This window comes from Hemibagrus wyckioides, linkage group LG22 (genome assembly GCF_019097595.1).
Source record: "Hemibagrus wyckioides isolate EC202008001 linkage group LG22, SWU_Hwy_1.0, whole genome shotgun sequence".
Classification (NCBI taxonomy): domain Eukaryota; kingdom Metazoa; phylum Chordata; class Actinopteri; order Siluriformes; family Bagridae; genus Hemibagrus; species Hemibagrus wyckioides.
In genome coordinates, this window is record NC_080731.1 from 9,442,160 (window position 1) to 9,459,070 (window position 16,911).

Consider the following 16,911-nt stretch of genomic DNA (forward strand, 5'->3'; position numbering starts at 1 on the left):
CTCAGCATGACTGGTTTATCGATTTCCAGGCGATCCTTTTTAAATATTAAAAAGGAAGTGTGAGAACTTTATATCTTTTATGTCTAAATTAACAACGCAGGTTATTACAGGCTTCGCAGAAGATGACAGTTGATGTTGCTGCATCATCATCAGCAAAAAATAAATGTTGCTCAGATAGCGGGGTGAATTGAGAGAAGTGTGTTTCGGTGTGTACACAGTGAACAACCAGGACATTTGTGATTTCTGTCTCACAACAAGACCTCCTGCCTTTCTGCTCACACCATTCTGCTGACATCATATCACATGTCTGGGCTGCTAGTATGACTTTAAATAATACAGGAGACAAATGCACAAAAATAAAAAAAATATTCCAGCATATCAGCCTGCTTACAGATTTGCCAAAGGAAAGCTAAGAATCTTTGCGTTGAAAAAAATAAATAAATAAATTCAACAACATAAAATGTACACTAACATCATTAGGCACAAAGCAGTGTTTTATGAGAAAAACAACAGACTAGGACTCCGCCCTAGTTGTAATTAAGTTGTAATGTAATTTATTGTTTCTATTATTTTTCTAATCTCCATTTATCCTATACTATTTTTTTATCAATTAAGTTTTTTTTTTTTTTCATTTTCATTGATATTAATCCTCTTACTGAGCTGCTCTGTCACTTGAATTAATAAAATCCAAACATTTCATCTCCATAAAGCAGTAGTGATACGATCATTACTAAATTTGTTAGCTGCTCGACCTCTACGCTACAGAGTCTCAGATTTCTCATAACTGATTAACAAAATTTGCCCAAAAAACATGTCCTTGCTTGTACTATTTCCAAAACTGTATTAAGCATATTTTAATTTGAGATTGACACATAAAAAAACAGCTAGAGGGCTAGAAACCTCCATGAGGTAAATACCTTACATGAAACAATATTAACCAGAGCTAGATGATTATCTGCATGATTCCATGATCAGCGTGTCATTTGCAAATAGATCTATATATGTGAAAGGTATGAGACATTTTAAACACTTCTAACATGTCATTCACAGCAACCTGTGTGCAGATTAATACCTGAAACCTTTAATTAAACCTCAGTACAGTAGATAGGAAGAGTTTTTCCCCCCCAGTCCCAACCCACTATAACTACACATTATATCCATCTAACATCTACTTGAAACATCCTTCTCAATGAGTCATCCATTACAGGTTATGAAAACTTTGAGTTTCAGTTGTACCTTCATTTAGCCCTGTTACCTGGACACATTCACCCCTATGAAATATTTGGGGGGTTAAAATATTTCTTAAGTTTTCTTAGTCTGAATGTTAGATTTAATGATAGAAGTGTTACAGGGGCTAATTTTATTTGTGCCAAAATAAGTTAATAAGCTCAAAATGAACACAATTGCCCACTTAAATGGTTTTAGTCACCATATCAAAGACAGTCTGCATCGGAAAAAAGGCTAAAAACAATTTCCACATTTATTTATACAGACATACGTTACAATCTACAGAAAATGTCATATTTAAAAGTTTTTTCCTGAAAGATAGTCCTTCAGATCTAAGAGTGGAATCGACAAAATCATCATAAAAATGGAGGCTTATGACGTTAAAAAAAAAAAAAGTTTCAAGTTCTCGCACTGCTTTTCTTTTTCACTTGGCATCAATGTGCAAAACTGTAAAATGGAATGATTTTCACGGTCAGACTCGGCGGAGTGATTCCAACAGCCGGGAGATTGCAGGCTCCGGCTTTCTCCATTCCCTTAAGAGCTGCAAACTAATCTGATCTCTCATTCAACAATTAGGTTTTTCCCCATATACTGATTCAGTTAAAGTTGGACCTTTTGATTTGGAGGAGACCGATTTACTTTAAGATCCCATTCATGGTATTTAGTCTTTTTCACTTCAATGGCCTTAAATCAGATGCACACAACTGTTGCAGAGAGTAATCTAGTAAGGGACTTTTAGATTTAATATGATGAGGAACTATGAGGAATGTTCTAAAGAATGAGGCCTAAGCATGGTAACAATCCAGTGAAGGCTTGTTTTAAAAGCACCATTTGTTCTCTTCAGTTAAATGCAATTTTACTGGAATGGACACAAGCCTATTGGAAACAACTGGCAAATTGACAGTTTTAAGCTTTTAGATTTTTAAGCTAAATCAACAATGATCTTCTGTCCACTCAGATGGTTCTGACTGTTCAAAATAAAGTGCCAATTTTACCAGTTTCACTAACTGCGAGCTTTGTTGGCATCCATACACCCATCATCAGCTATCATCATTTAATACAGATCTCTAAGAACAATCTTAGCTAGTGATTCTTACACTAACTATCCAATCGCACCAATACCTGCTATATTAACTCAATGCAGAATCTCGGGTTTCCTTCACATGTGATTATTCTGATGCTCGCCAGTTTCATCAGGCCATTTCTTTCCAGCTGGTGTAAACACTCCATGCTCCATGTGCATACCAAAAATAACTGGAACCTCGTCCACCAGACCAATCGGGGGTCTTGGTCCTCTTTCCTGCCAAGTGAATCATGGTTCTGTACACATGCTGGTGGACGTGCAGTCCAGTTACAAGAAATGTACAGAAGAGAAGGTTTATTCAATAGTAGATGGTACTAGAATTATATACCTATCTTTTAGAAGGTTCCCACAGAAGACCAAACTAAAGAATCCTTATTTTCTAAGAGTGTACTCTGTAGATTACAGGAATATCACTCATTCTGATTTCTTAATAAGGTCAAATATAGATTTTCTTTATATTAGCTTTATTATTATGAACAATTTTAAGCCGTTGTGGAAAGCCTAGACACCGTATGCTTTGTGCACTGTGCTAGCTTGCATTCAAAATGCTTTTAATCCTGGTTCTGATGCTAACCATATTTGGCTCCGTTACTGGTCTACAACTCACATATTTTTTGCAAACTTGTCAATGTAAACATTTAACCTATAAAACATTTCCATACATTGTTGTATTTCACCGGTTCCATGTTTTTGTTAGCGAGACAGCTTAGCTAACTGTTTGTTTTAGTAGTTAAATTAGCTTGTACTATTGAACTAGCACTGTGTTTTGCATATACTTTTGATGTCTTTCTGCCTTGAAATTTGTCATGCTTTCTTTCTCTATCTAAATCAGACTCTTAATGTATTCTTTGATACTGAATCTCTCTCTCTCGTGTATGTCTTTATTCCTCCCTAAGTAATAAACTGCAACATGTCAAATCTTGCATCTTATCATTTGCCTGGATTAGCTTGTGCTGTTGTACTCCATGTGCTTCAAGGTGCAATGTGTCATGCATTCAGAGATGCTTTTCTGCTCACCATGCTTGTATAGGGTAGATATTTGAGTTACAGTAGCTGCAACTAGATGTTTTGTGATTTTCCCACCATTATGTAAAAACTCTGAAGACTGAAGTGTGTTAAAAATCCTAAAACATCATCAGTTTCTGAAACCAGACCAGACCATGTGACACCAAATAACCATGCCACAGTCACAGTGGAAGTATCTGTAGAATTGTATTGTATGGCTGCTTCCATGACTGGCTGAACCACTGCCTATATAAGCAAGGACAAGGGTGTTCCTATTAAAAAGTCCAGACAGTGTAGTACTGCATTATGAACTGTCTGTGATTTGTATTATAGCGGAATTTTAAAGGAGGACCACCCTCCTTTAAGTAAGGCTTTAGTAAATGCCTATCATTCTGAACAGAGGATATTCTTTAGTACACAAGTGTAACAAATCCAGCCTTATGGCAAAGAGAGAACATCAGAGAGAGAGAGCAAGTCTTTCCCTTTTCCCTCCTAGCAGCCCACTAGCGCTGTATTGTCCGCATAATGTAGCAGTTCTAACACTGGACTATTGACAGACACTCCTACTGTTCTTACAGCATGAGCTGCTGATAATAATCGCAGATGAGCAGCTAAAAAACAAACAAAACAAACCACCCAAAATAACGCATTAGGTCCTAATGGGGCAAAGCTGTTTGTACCCCAGCTTAATTCGTGAGCAATCATAGGACGCCTACATGTATAAACGACTGCTTGAAAACTGCTGCAATGTAAAAACAATCCAATTAAAAAATAAATAAATAAATCCAATGTTAACAAAAGCCCTGGGGCAGAATTCAAACAAAGAAGGTGTGTGTGTTTACATCAAATCGGACTGATAATGAGATACAACTCATTATACCTGACGATGGCATAAGAAGACCTCAAATCATCTCAATTTCTCATTAAACGGTTTTGGGTTCAGTTCCTCACCTCAGAATAATGACCTCAGGTCCCGTACAGGGGTCTTCTTTGGATATGCATGGTCTGAATTAATGGTTTATTTGCATGAGTCATTTTGATTCATTAGTGGAAAATGAGTGTGGGAGGACGGTTCAGGGAGAGCAGATCCTGAGCCGGCTAATCTGCGCGCCAAAGCCACGCGCATTATGCAACAGCTCTGGAGTAACCAAGGAAACTGTAGTGTGGTGGAGCACACACACATACACACAGCATTTTATTTTATTTTTTTGCTGAAGACAAAATCTTGCTGGGATTTACCAGAAACGCATGCAGGCAAGCAGCAAGAGTTGATCTCTAACGCTACTTTCAAGGCTGTGTGTGTGTGTGTGTGCATTTATTTTCCCTTTTACACCACTTTACAAGCAAAGAGGAAATTCCAAATAAAATCCCCTGGCACCACTTTATCAGAACTCCCCCGACTGCAGCCAAAGAAACTACTTAAAGAGCTCTGCACATTTTTATTTATTTTTTTGCTCACAGCCAAGCCTCAGACAGAGGAGCTCCACATAATTTGCTATATTAACCCTTGACCTGTGCTTAATGCAAAAGGCCTGTAATAAGTGTGCTCACCGCAGTAGTCTGCCTGCTGCACTGCATAGTCAGGAACTATTTCCACAACCAACGGATGGGGTTTCAGATGGCGGAATCCCAAACACACCATGGCAGATGTAAACACGGTGTATGGATTTCAGTCATACTCTTTCGAAAGAACCATCTACATGTATTGCAGTAAACAGATTTTCCAAATCTTGCGTTCCCAATTCAAGCATACATTACAGCAACACACAATTTCATATGTTAACAGGCTGCTAGAAGCTATAGAGTAGAACTGGAGTGGATAAACCCAAGCCATCTTTACACCCTCTCATGACAAGTGGCATGTCAGTGCTTTTGTTTGCTGACTTGTCAAGCGCTTGCTGTTCCTGTGGAATTGGGTAACATCTGAATAGCTGCCAAGTGTTTTTTTTTCTTCTAGAGGCTTATTTCACATATGTTTAATTAATTATAGCTACAAAACCCATATTTACGTTAAATTGTTTTACCCAAATCCTATAGACAGTGACCTCAGAGCCACTTATATATGCTATTTCCCCACAGTTCCTTAGAAAATGGAACATTTATACAAAATTCCAGGTTTGGAAAGCTCAGCTCTACACTGAAGTTCACTGGATTTCCTTAATTATTTTTTTTTTTATACATTTAACACAATTTCAAAGCCATGAATGAAACCAAGCCGTGTTATCTTAACAGGATCTCAGGATCGAATCCAGAAATCTTGCGAGACTGTTAACGCTGATGAGATAAAATGACTAAGCATTAACATAATTTAATGCGTGGAAGAGTAATGGAGAAGTAAAACTCACAATCTCGCAATGTCTGCGAGTTTTACTTCTGCATTATTCTATCACGTATGCCAAAAACACGCAAATTTAATACTTACAGCTATTTCTTACCATCAGCGCTCATGTCTACACTTGTGCTGTTGATGATGTGACAAAGAGATTTGATTTGATTGATTGATTTGAAATGTTCTGGGACATCTGCCTTTACATGCACATGAATTTAATATGGAGTTGGCCCGGCCTTTGTATCTATAACAGCTTCAACTCTTCTGGGAAGGCTTTCCGCATTGTTTAGCAGTGTGTTTATGGGAATTTTTGACCATTCCTCCAGAAGCGCATTTGTGATGTTGGACAAAAAGACCTGGCTCGCAGTCTCCTCTGTAATTCATCCCAAAGGTGTTCTATCAGGTTGAGGTGAGGACTCGCTCATCCGTGTCTTTATGGACCTTGCTTTGTGCACTGGTGTGCAGACATGTTGGAACAGGAAGGGGTCATCCCCAAACAAAGTTGGGAGCATGAAATTGTCCAAAATGTCTTGGTATGCTGAAGCATTAAGAGTTTCTTTCCCTGGAACTAAGGGGCTGAGCCCAACCCCTGAATTCAATGATTTGGAGGGGTGTCCCAAAACTTTTGGCAATATAGTGTATGTAACATGTTCCATTTTTTCAGGTTGAGTTTATCATGTCAAAATGGCTACTCACACAGTAAACTGTAAATAAAATATTATTACAACTTTACATAAACACACACACACATCCTTATATATTTTTTTTCCCCAATTTTATAAAATGACATGGCTCTAAGATCGGACTTCCCACTTCTGAATTAAGTCTGCATCATCAGCATCACAAGACGAGAGTGAGAGAAGAGCTGAGACAAACAAATACCAAACGGGAAAAAAAAAACCCACATGGACCTAATAAAATATGCTCTTGTTTTACTCTTGAAAGTAGGTAGTAGAATTACTAAAAATTACTTTTTGACATACCTGTGGGAAACATTTTCATTGCTACAGAAACGAGTGATGTAAAATTACATTTCTATGTAAAAAAGTGAATTCCCTGATACATTAATCTTGGAAATGTTCCGAACATAAGCTATGTGACATTACTGTAACAGGGGGATGAATCAGGAGTCCATAAGGATGAGTACATTTCCTATCCAACAGATATATAATAATGTGTTTTTTTTATATGTAGTTGCCTGGTGTGAAAGGCTATTGGACAACAAAAGCATTGGTTACTGTGTGCGTGTTTTATACTTAACCTGCCTTGTGATGGAAAGATAAACCTGATTACTGTAACTACAGCTTAAGCAAATAGTTCCTCATCACACCACCTTGCTGCACTACACACATCGACGACATGTAGTTTTCAGTAAACACTGAAAGGGTCAGAGTGAAATAAAGCTAGTCACAAACTAATAAGACTCAAATAACATCTTTATTTGAGCCAGTATTTCTGTATCAGGTATTATAGTCATGATGTTGGATTTGTGTATGGTGTGGAAGAGTGTTGGGTTATATTGATCACTGGGTCATTTTATAATACAGATCTGGCAACCCTGGATTACAGTAATGAGATAAAGGACGTAGCAGTCACAAGGAGCTGTACAATATTTTATTTTTACTGTGATTACTCAGAAAGAGGCCTTCAACATGGCAAATGGGATGTAATTTGCTCTTTTCCTGAGGATTTAAGGCCACAAAGGGCATATTATGTAAAAAGGCAATGAGTCAGCCATGTGTGGAGAAAAAGAAAAAAAAGAAGAAAAATAAATAAATCACCCCACAAAGCACAGGATCCCGGTTGTAACTTCATCAAACTGGTGAAACTAATTAGAGAATGAGCACTGGTGGATGCTTTGTGCTTTTAAATGAGGTTGTGTGTCTCGTGCTCAGCCGTTTCAATCAGCACGAGGCGAGCTGGGGAGAGCGAGGCTAATCAGGGATGAGCCACAGATGCATGAGCTGAACCGATTGCAAAAAAAAAAAAAAAAAAAGAAAGAAAAAAAAAGTTGGGGTAAGAAGGCTGGTTAAAGCAGCAGCAGAAGAGGTGGAGCATTAAAGGTGCCTTTAAAGGGCAAGCACTGAGACTGAAATTGACATTCGCCTGGTTTCAAGGTGGCCTGCATGCTTACTGTCAAAACATGACAGATCATGCAGTTAGAACATGTAGCCTTTAAAATCAGTGCTATTTCAACCAAGTTCTTTTACAATACCTTAAAAATCTCTCTCTCTCTCTCTCTCTCTCTCTCTCATACACACATTATATATATATATATATATATATATATGTGAGACACATTAAAGGACAGAAATATTTTGCATGGTTTTGGGCGACTTGTACATCTCTATATGATGAAACATTTCTATCCTTATCCTTCTTTCAGTCTCTTTTAGGATGACTCCGCCCCCACAGTCAGGGCACAAAGGTTTAGCCAATTAAGTATGAAAAGTCTACTATGGTCTTCACAGCCACTAGATCATTGTCATCGTCATCATCGTCATGACAGCAAGTGAGGAGATATTTTTGCAAGAATGCTGTTCATCCCTCCAGTACAGATTCAAAGCTGTGTACCAAGCCGAGGTGCACTGAAGCTGATGAGGTGGCTTAACACTTTTCTTCATGTTATCAATGAACTCAAAAATTGACAGAAACCGAGAGCACAATGCTATGGGGCTGGAGGAAGAGGGCGGGGCTTCCAGGAAGAGTCTATTAATATCAGAATGTTCAAAACATTGCGTAGATCAATCCAATTTCGTATGTTCGTTGGCTCATCGCTGGGTGTTAACTTGCACTAGAGCAATCAGAGGTTATTGCTGGGATTATAAAATAATATGATCAGTGGTATGTGTCACTGGATATCTCACGTATGAATGTAAAATCTTCATGTAGGAAGAAGGATTATTATTATATCGTTCAAGCCAAGTGTGAACGAAGCATTTTTTATTCTTTCCATGATTCAGGCTTTCTCTTTGTGTTGTGTGTAATATAGTTTAGTGTAAAAGTGTCTCAAACCAGTCTATATTACTTTACTAACTGCTACACTGGATAAAACAGTAGAGTCACTGTTACTTTAACTATGAGCCTTTTTATTTATTTATTTATTTATTAGAACACAACAACAAAAAATACCTTAAGGCTAATAATAATAGCTGAGAGGCATTCTTACAACCAAAATGAAAATTAAGCCCATAAACAGTCTTCTAATAAGCTAAAACGTGCCCTGTGTTAGAAGAGTGTGAATTCCTGCCACTTTATATCACTCCCACTGTAGCTTAGCAACAGCATTACTGCTGGTATCAGTCTCTTGTGTGAGACGCTGAACTGTTACTGAATGTTAATAAATCAATACGTTTGTTCCCATCCCTGTGGTCAGGCTACCGCATCACTTGCATTTGAGCTATCAGTTGCAGACGCAATCGTGATTCCTCGCTCGCCGTCACGTCCCGAGGGCATGCGCTCGTTTCCTGCTGCTCAGGTTTGACAAAGTGTGAATTTGCTATAAAGACGCTGACGGGTGACATGTTGCAATCATGCCACGGAAAAGAGACATTAAAGTAGCGGGCACTAGATGATCATGATGATGATGATGATGCTATAAAACAGGCTGTAGAATCACACATTGCATCGATTTATGACAAGCGGCGACAACGTTGCATTTAGGGAACTCAGAGTCATAAACCACACTGACAAGACCAACGTGCGATTCTCAACTGCTCGGTTAAGCTCAATGCACGTTTCTCGTAAGACACACTTGGACTGCATGTGTGACCCATAAACACACACACTTTATTTGTGACAATTTAAGAAATGTTAAGCAATAATGTTTATCTATGCTAAGCGTGGTTCATTGCAGGAAGTCGACATGCACCGTGTACTCTCACACACACACACACACACACAGACACACACACTCTCATACAGCGTCTCCTGTGTCTAAGCTCACGGCAATCCCTTTGTGACCAGGCTCTTCATTAATCACAGTAGACTGGAGCTGGGCACAATAGCCAGCGTCTGGGCCTTTTGATTAGGCTGTCAGTTTACACCTAAACAGCCCAAGCCTGGAACAAATCACCGGATGATTATAAAACAGGGGGGTTGTTCCTCAGCGTTTAGTTGCTTCAAAGCTGCGTTTGCCTTTGGGCTTTAGTTAATAGTGGATGCAAAGTTGGAGAACCTGGGTTAGCTGGTTAGTATGATGGTTAAATGTAATTTTTTATGCTCCTTGAGTGTGAAGGGTGTGTATGTGTGCGTGTGTGGTGATTATATGTAAGGAACAAAACATGATGGAATGTGCAATTATATGACAATTCTTTTCAGCACATTTTATTCCTCTTACACCACAGACTTGCCAATGACTAATTTTCTACTGAATTAATGGAAATCAAGCTGTGCTTTTTAATCATTTCTAGTTACATTCAATGTCATGGAAATCCTGCAGGATAAGCTCCTGTTATCATTTTACTGAAGACTTACCACTCACACTGACACTGAAGACTCCTTCCATAAACACTCAATAAATCTCTCTGAGCAAAAATACCAACTATACAAAGTGCTTTGTTTTATTGTCTTTATATTATGTGAATGAACTGTTGCTATAGAAACGATAATCCAAGAGGACGAGTGTGTTAATACAAACCTCAAAAGCCTTAAAATAAACTTAAAATAAATCATTTACATTACAGCTGGAACTACTGTCAGAACCAGGCTGTTAAAAAATAAATAAGTAAATAAATAAATCAACACCAGTGGACCAATCATATTTGAGAACTGAGCTCAGCAAAAAAAGCTAAAATATTTCTTAAATTATTTGAATACAGAATAGGCACCACATTTAAGAAAGCTATCTAAACTCTGAGAAATAAATCTTGTTAAACTGAATAACTATGGAGTCAGAGACCATGATAATGATTTGCCCATACTGCAAAGTGATATGTTGTGAAATCAATATTATATCGCCGGCTCTACAGCTCAACACAGCAGTAAGAAATAATAATAATAATAATAAAAAAAAAACGATGGCTGAAGCCTCTCTTTCTGGTATTTGACATGCTCGGCTGCTTGGCGCTTTACCCTTCACACTAGATTGTCTCAAAAGAAAATGATTTCTCTCTCTGACTCTTTTCATCCCAGCCTCACAAGAACACACAGTTAAACATACACGGATGTCGGAAGAGCAAAAATCCACTGAATGAACTCTTAATGGAAACATTAGATAAATGCCAGTTAATAGCCAGACTACATGATTCAGATTCAGAGTTTATCTGACTGTATGCAAAAATGCCTAATATTCAACCAAACCGAGTGCTAAATTCCACAGATTTCGTCTAAAACTGAAGAAAACGACAAAGGTGGCATGAGATGTTTGTTTACACTAGAAGCCGAGACCTCTGTCAATGTTTCGCTTGCGGGTCAGTTAAACATTTTACAGAAAGTCTCCGCATCCGCTCCAGTTTACAGAAAAGAACCATTTCCAGCTTTCCATCTACAGCCCTGAAATAAGCTCATTGAATTTACTTAATTAAAATGTGCACATTGGTTCCATGTGATTGAACTGATTAACATTAACATAATTAGATTTCGTACATCCAACGTGATTCAAATGCGTTTGTTTTCAAAGCCCTGAAAATCGGAAAAACCCACAACGCTGATGTTTGGCAACAGACACGCTTCCACTGCACTGTTAAGACTTAAGTTATAGCTCCATTCAGTGTCAATGACCTTGTGAGACTTCACAGTGTAACTGATTACTCTGACTCATTTAAGTATAAGCAATGAAATCATGCTTTATAGAAAAACATAATATGTTTATATAAACCATATGTAATATTTTTGACTAACACCACTTTGTTTTTTCAGTGTAGATCCTCTTCATATATCAGTTGTAGTACAACAGAATGATGCAATAGGTCTGAATGTGTTTTAGGGGGATGGGTGTTTCCCAGCCTGCACCAACACAGGTATCTTTCGATTTTCTGCATGTCGTTACAAGACGGCATTTGGTATTATCAGGGCTTTCTCTCTTCATCTCTCGTTTGTCTGAATTACGTAATCCACAATGCTGATATGCTGTAATGCATTCAAAACGAAACTTTAACAAAACACTGTCCATTATTTATTATTTCATATTCCGCAACCTGTCACAACGAATTTTAACCAGACTACGAAGTGCTTGATGTTAAACTGCGTGTTCTGGCCGAATAGCGGTAGGTGAGAGTGGAATTAACTTGTAATGAGAAATTTGGCAGTTTACCAACTCGTCCAGCCACATTGATTCACTGCTTTTAGTATAGCGCATTCTGCTTCTCTTTTGTTGCCATTTAAACAGGACCTCTGTTGTGTAATATGGTCAATACCCCCTAATAAGGGAAGCGGTTAGGTACTACATTCAATCTTGTCAATATTAAGCACTCATCAAACTGACACATTGACAAAAAGCCCTCTTGCGTAATCACAAAATCTAGTAAAACTTTCTTTGACATCCAAAAGCTGGTCGTGAATCCCAGCATCGTGTCCAAGTAGCAACACAGCCCATATCCATGAAAGCCCTTGCAAACTGAGGTGTCCCAACCCTTCTACAACTCTTCTACAGCTGGCCCACCCTGAGTAGAGCCTATTAAAGACTGAGCAGCAAAATAAAGACTCCTTATTTAGCGTTCAGAGATTACCCAGGCTGTAGTCTCTTAAAGCCCATCAAATGGGTCTGTGTGTTCAACCCTGGAACCTCTGATTCAGGCTAGTTAAGGTTCCAGCTCTGTATGGAGAGGGGAGATGAGATAGCATACAGATGCTATCATTAAAGACAAATCAGAAGACTGAGGCTGAACCGCGAGCAGAGACTGGCAATATTACTTTTGTTTAAATCCTATGAGCCGGGGATTTGGTTTCGGTTGGTAGACACTTATCCAAGTCGTCTTATAAGTGAGTCCAATCCATGCAGGTTTGGCAGCACTGCTTATATGTCAAACAGCAAATCTCAGGCTTGGGAGTAAAACCCACAATCTTCTGATCACTAGCCCACTTCTGGAAGATTCCATAGATTTCTTTATTTTTTGGAGGCCGGTGGTCAACAAGAAAGGTGACAAACCTGTTGGGACAATGTCGATGATCTTACTAATTTTGAAGGGATCTCAAAATCATGTCTGGCTGAGCATAATCATCTTAACAAGTGCTTTTAGTGTTCTTAACAAGTGTTCATTGCTAAAAAAAATTATTCTGCACTAAGATCTGAGCGCTGTTTGAGGATTTGCACATCAATAGCATGCTGCTACAGTTTAATGCATATAGAGATGTGAAAAGTAAAAAGTATCTAATACCAAAAACCCATACTTTTGTACTATAAAACATGCACAGGCCCAAAACACTCGCCTATGATACATAATATATAGTATATGGACAGGAATGGACGAAATGCATTCCTTAAGCTTGTAATCAATGTTCATTTGAGCTAGCTCTGACAGAGAAACAGGAGAGAGTGAAATAGCGAAAGAAAGCATGCGTATCATTGCCTCCCCGATGTAATCAAATACAGTCCCGTATTTACCCCATTACTGAACCTGTTCAATGCAATAACTTTTACAGGACAATCATAAAAGTAATACTGAATCAATTACACAAATCAGTTCAGCTGAATAGATATGATCTTGTATTTTGTAGCTTTGAAGAGGAAAAGAGTGAGATTGATTCTCTGAGCATCCTCTTAGTGGCACAGCACCACTTATCCCACACGATATCAAAATGTAGGGCATTTCCCACACCGTATATGTTGCTCCATGAGAGCTGGTACACAAACCATTTCTTTAAAACATATAGAGTCCAATTTGCTGCAGCCCACGACATGACTAGCTTCATGTGGCTTGAGCAAACACCACCCACATGCCTGGCGTTGAGTGAGAATGCACAAGCTTGTGATATTGAGCTGGAGAGCATTACCCCCGTCTCCAATCACACACGACAAGGTTTCACTAGAAACACAGCCAGCGTGATTAAACAAACACAATGACCAGGTGGCCGAAGTGAGGTCACCTTAACAAATGAAGCTAATTCGCAGCCGATTATTTGTTACACGGCCAGACAGTAAACCCATAATATAAATGACAGCAAATGAGAATGTGAAGCAGACCGTGCAAATTGATGACAACCATTTGATGAGTGTTATCATCACAGGATTCAACATGTGAATCCAGTGTAAAGTGTACCCAGTAAAATTCATGGCATAGTGCTCAGCTGTGGAATAGTACATATAACGGAGATCGGTTTAATAAAATGTGGTAGATGTCTATCACACTATCATAGTCACCGGCTATTACATGACACTTCATAACCTTCTAATGTTTCCAACGTTGCAAAAGTATCTCTCTGGTCTAATTAAAACTGAGAGCTAAGGTTCTCCCTCCAAGTTCTCTATTCATTGTGTAGGTTCCTTCTTATTCCTTCACATTAGGAGGTCATATTCATCCAAAAAGTCCAGGCTCAAATATAAAGAATTAGATTTCTATTTTTTCTGGTAAAAACAGGAAGCTACCATGATCCTTTTCTTGTAACGGTCTTCCAAATTCTCCTAGTTGAAGTTGATTGTGATGCTTAATCAAGGTATATTAAATAAATACATCACAGAAAAGACAGACCTCTATACATTTACTGTACTGCTTATCCAACACAGGGGAAACCTGGGGCTGATCCCAGGGGACTTGAGGACTGGCACGCTAGATAGGGTGGCAGTCCACTGTGCGCACACACATACGCCTATACACACACTACAGAAAAATTTAGAGATGCAAATCAGCCTTAAACTGGAGGAAAGAGGAAACCCCCAAAACATGAAAACATGCAAACTCCACACAAACAGGGGTGGAGGCGGGATCTGAACCCCGACCTCGGAGGTGTGCCGCAGACGTGTGAACCACAAAACCACCATGCCCCCTTCCAAGCTTCTACATTATCTCATTGTTTTAATATGAGCATATTTGGATGTAAGCTATCATGAAAGAACAGGTAACTGTATTTTCCAGCATCATGTCTGGCTTCAAGCATGATCCTCAAACCCTCATTAAATTGGCAACAGTACAAAAAATCTCTCTGGTCTATTACAAACCGTCCATTTATAAACATATTAACATACATCAATAAACATTTAGAATAAAGAAAAACAAACAAAAAGGAAATATTATTCCTTACCTTCCAAGCTCGTCTCCAATCTCGTAATGGTCCTCCACGTTCTCCGGGTTGAAGGCGGTCATGGTGCTGGGCGCTTCCATCACCTGCACCCTCATGATAGCTTACATCGAAACCTACTCATATTCGACCTAAAAGAGGACAGATTAAAAGAAATGTAGGATTTAAGAAGAAACCAGGAAGGGAGGTATCTTCTCTTATTTCTGGCATGATATATTCGTTTCACCGGCCTGTTTAAGGTTTGGAGATCTTTGTCGACGCTGTCGCGACTCCTATACACTAGAATGACAAATAAAAGCCAAATGATGGGATGTTTAGTGAAGATGTGTTGTGGTCATTAAAGCTCCAGTTGCCTAGTGAACACGACGAACACGGAATTAGACGTGTGTGTATGTGTGTGTGCGCGAGATAGATAGATATAGAGAGAGAGAGAGAGAGAGAGAGAGAAACAGCTGCGGCTTTAACATTACCACATTATCAACCACGACACGCACAAGTGTGCCATCTCAAGAACGAAGTGGATTTACATTTACAAGCATCTCACACTGGGTTTTAATAAAAACCCAAGTTCCAGTCCTCAGTGTTGTGCTGAGTGTAAAGCAAACAAACGCAGCCGTATTCTTCATTTCACTTAAGTACCGAGGAGCGGAGTAGGATACGCTCACCCGGAACACTGCTCCATTACATCTCAATAAAAGCCCATCATAAAAATTACCTCTGATCCTCCGCCGTGGTCAGTGCGCAGAAAACGAGTAAAGTCCGGGACAATGCGTTAAAACCGGCATACCGTCCGAGAGAGACACGAAAATGGCATGTTGAAGGAAATGGGAGGCTTCTAACAATGTAGGTGTGCGGCGTCGCCTGAGCAGGGAGCGCTGTGTGAAAGCCAAACACGTTCATTCGGCCTGTAGGGGGCGCCATTGTGCCTTATTATACTTTTACATACCATGTCACAACAGACTACAGGTGCACTTTATACAGTATTTGTGGACACCGATCGGGGGTAACATTTTGACCACCTGCTTAATATTGTGTAACAGCCCTGACCATTCGAGGCATGGACTCTGCTAGATCCCTGAAGGTGTGCTGTGGTATCGGGCACCAAGATGTTAGCAGCAGATCCTTTAAATCAGGGGTGTCCAATCTTATCCGCAAAGGGCCGGTGTGGGTGCAGGTTTTCATTCCAACTGAGCAGAAGCCACATCTGAGTCTACTGGAAGCCCAGATCAGTTGATTAGCCAGTTGGAATCAGGTGTAGCTCCTGTGTGGTTGGAATGAAAACCTGCACCCACACCGGCCCTTTCTGGATAAGATTGGACACCCCTGCTTTAAATCTTGTAAGTAGCGAGGGTGGTGCCCAACTTACAGGACTTACTGGACTGATTTTGATAGATACTGACCACTGCAGACCGGGAACACCCCACAAGAGCTGCAGTTTTGGAGAAGAACTGATCCAGTCGTCTAGCCATCACAATCAAATCTTTACCCTTGCCCATTTTTCCTGCTTCTAACACATCAACTTTGAGAAAAAATGTTCATTTGCTGCCTAATATATCCCACCCACTAACATGATGAGGAGATAATCAGTCTTATTCACTTCACCTCTCAGTGGTCATAATGTTATGCCTGTATGTACACAATCAGTATGTTTACATGCAACCGAATAATACATTTGTAATATATGACTTGGTAGGTCAATGGGATTGAAAAACATTCATGTAAATACAGATTTAGCTGGATCCGAATAAAATTTTGATCATATTGAAAGGTGTGGTGTAGCTGTGAAATAATACTGAAAGTACATAGGAAGAAATAGAAAAGTAAATGCTTGAAATGAACTATTTTCATGTGCGCAGTGGTGTGAATGCAGTAACAAACTCACTGTAAGTCAAGTCAACAAATAATTGAATATGATTGCAATGTACATTCTTTCAGAATTGACAATCAGATTGAATTCAATTGGACTGATGAAAATGAGCTCATGTAAACATACCCAGTGTTGCCAGTTTGTTTCAGTTCATTTCGCTTGTATTCATATAGAGCTTTTAATAATAAACACAGTCACCAAAGCAGCTTTACAGAAATGAGTATG

The 16,911-nt window shown here is 39.1% G+C and overlaps 1 protein-coding gene across 3 annotated transcripts in view; it reads right to left on the reverse strand.

The window, feature by feature from the left end:
- The window catches only part of dapk1 (death-associated protein kinase 1), a 71,506-nt gene extending 55,811 nt beyond the window's left edge, over window positions 1-15,695 (reverse strand). Inside the window, exons 1-2 of one of the 3 annotated variants that reach the window (XM_058375595.1) lie at window positions 15,535-15,694; window positions 14,823-14,950 (exon numbers count right to left, since the gene is read on the reverse strand). In XM_058375595.1, coding sequence (XP_058231578.1) covers window positions 14,823-14,917 — 95 coding nt within the window. In that variant the 5' untranslated portion in view covers window positions 14,918-14,950; window positions 15,535-15,694. Of the gene's footprint in view, window positions 1-14,822; window positions 14,951-15,049; window positions 15,198-15,534 lie in introns of those variants that run through there. The other 2 variants (XM_058375596.1, XM_058375597.1) reach the window with 2 other exon arrangements.
- Window positions 15,696-16,911: the final 1,216 nt, after the last annotated feature.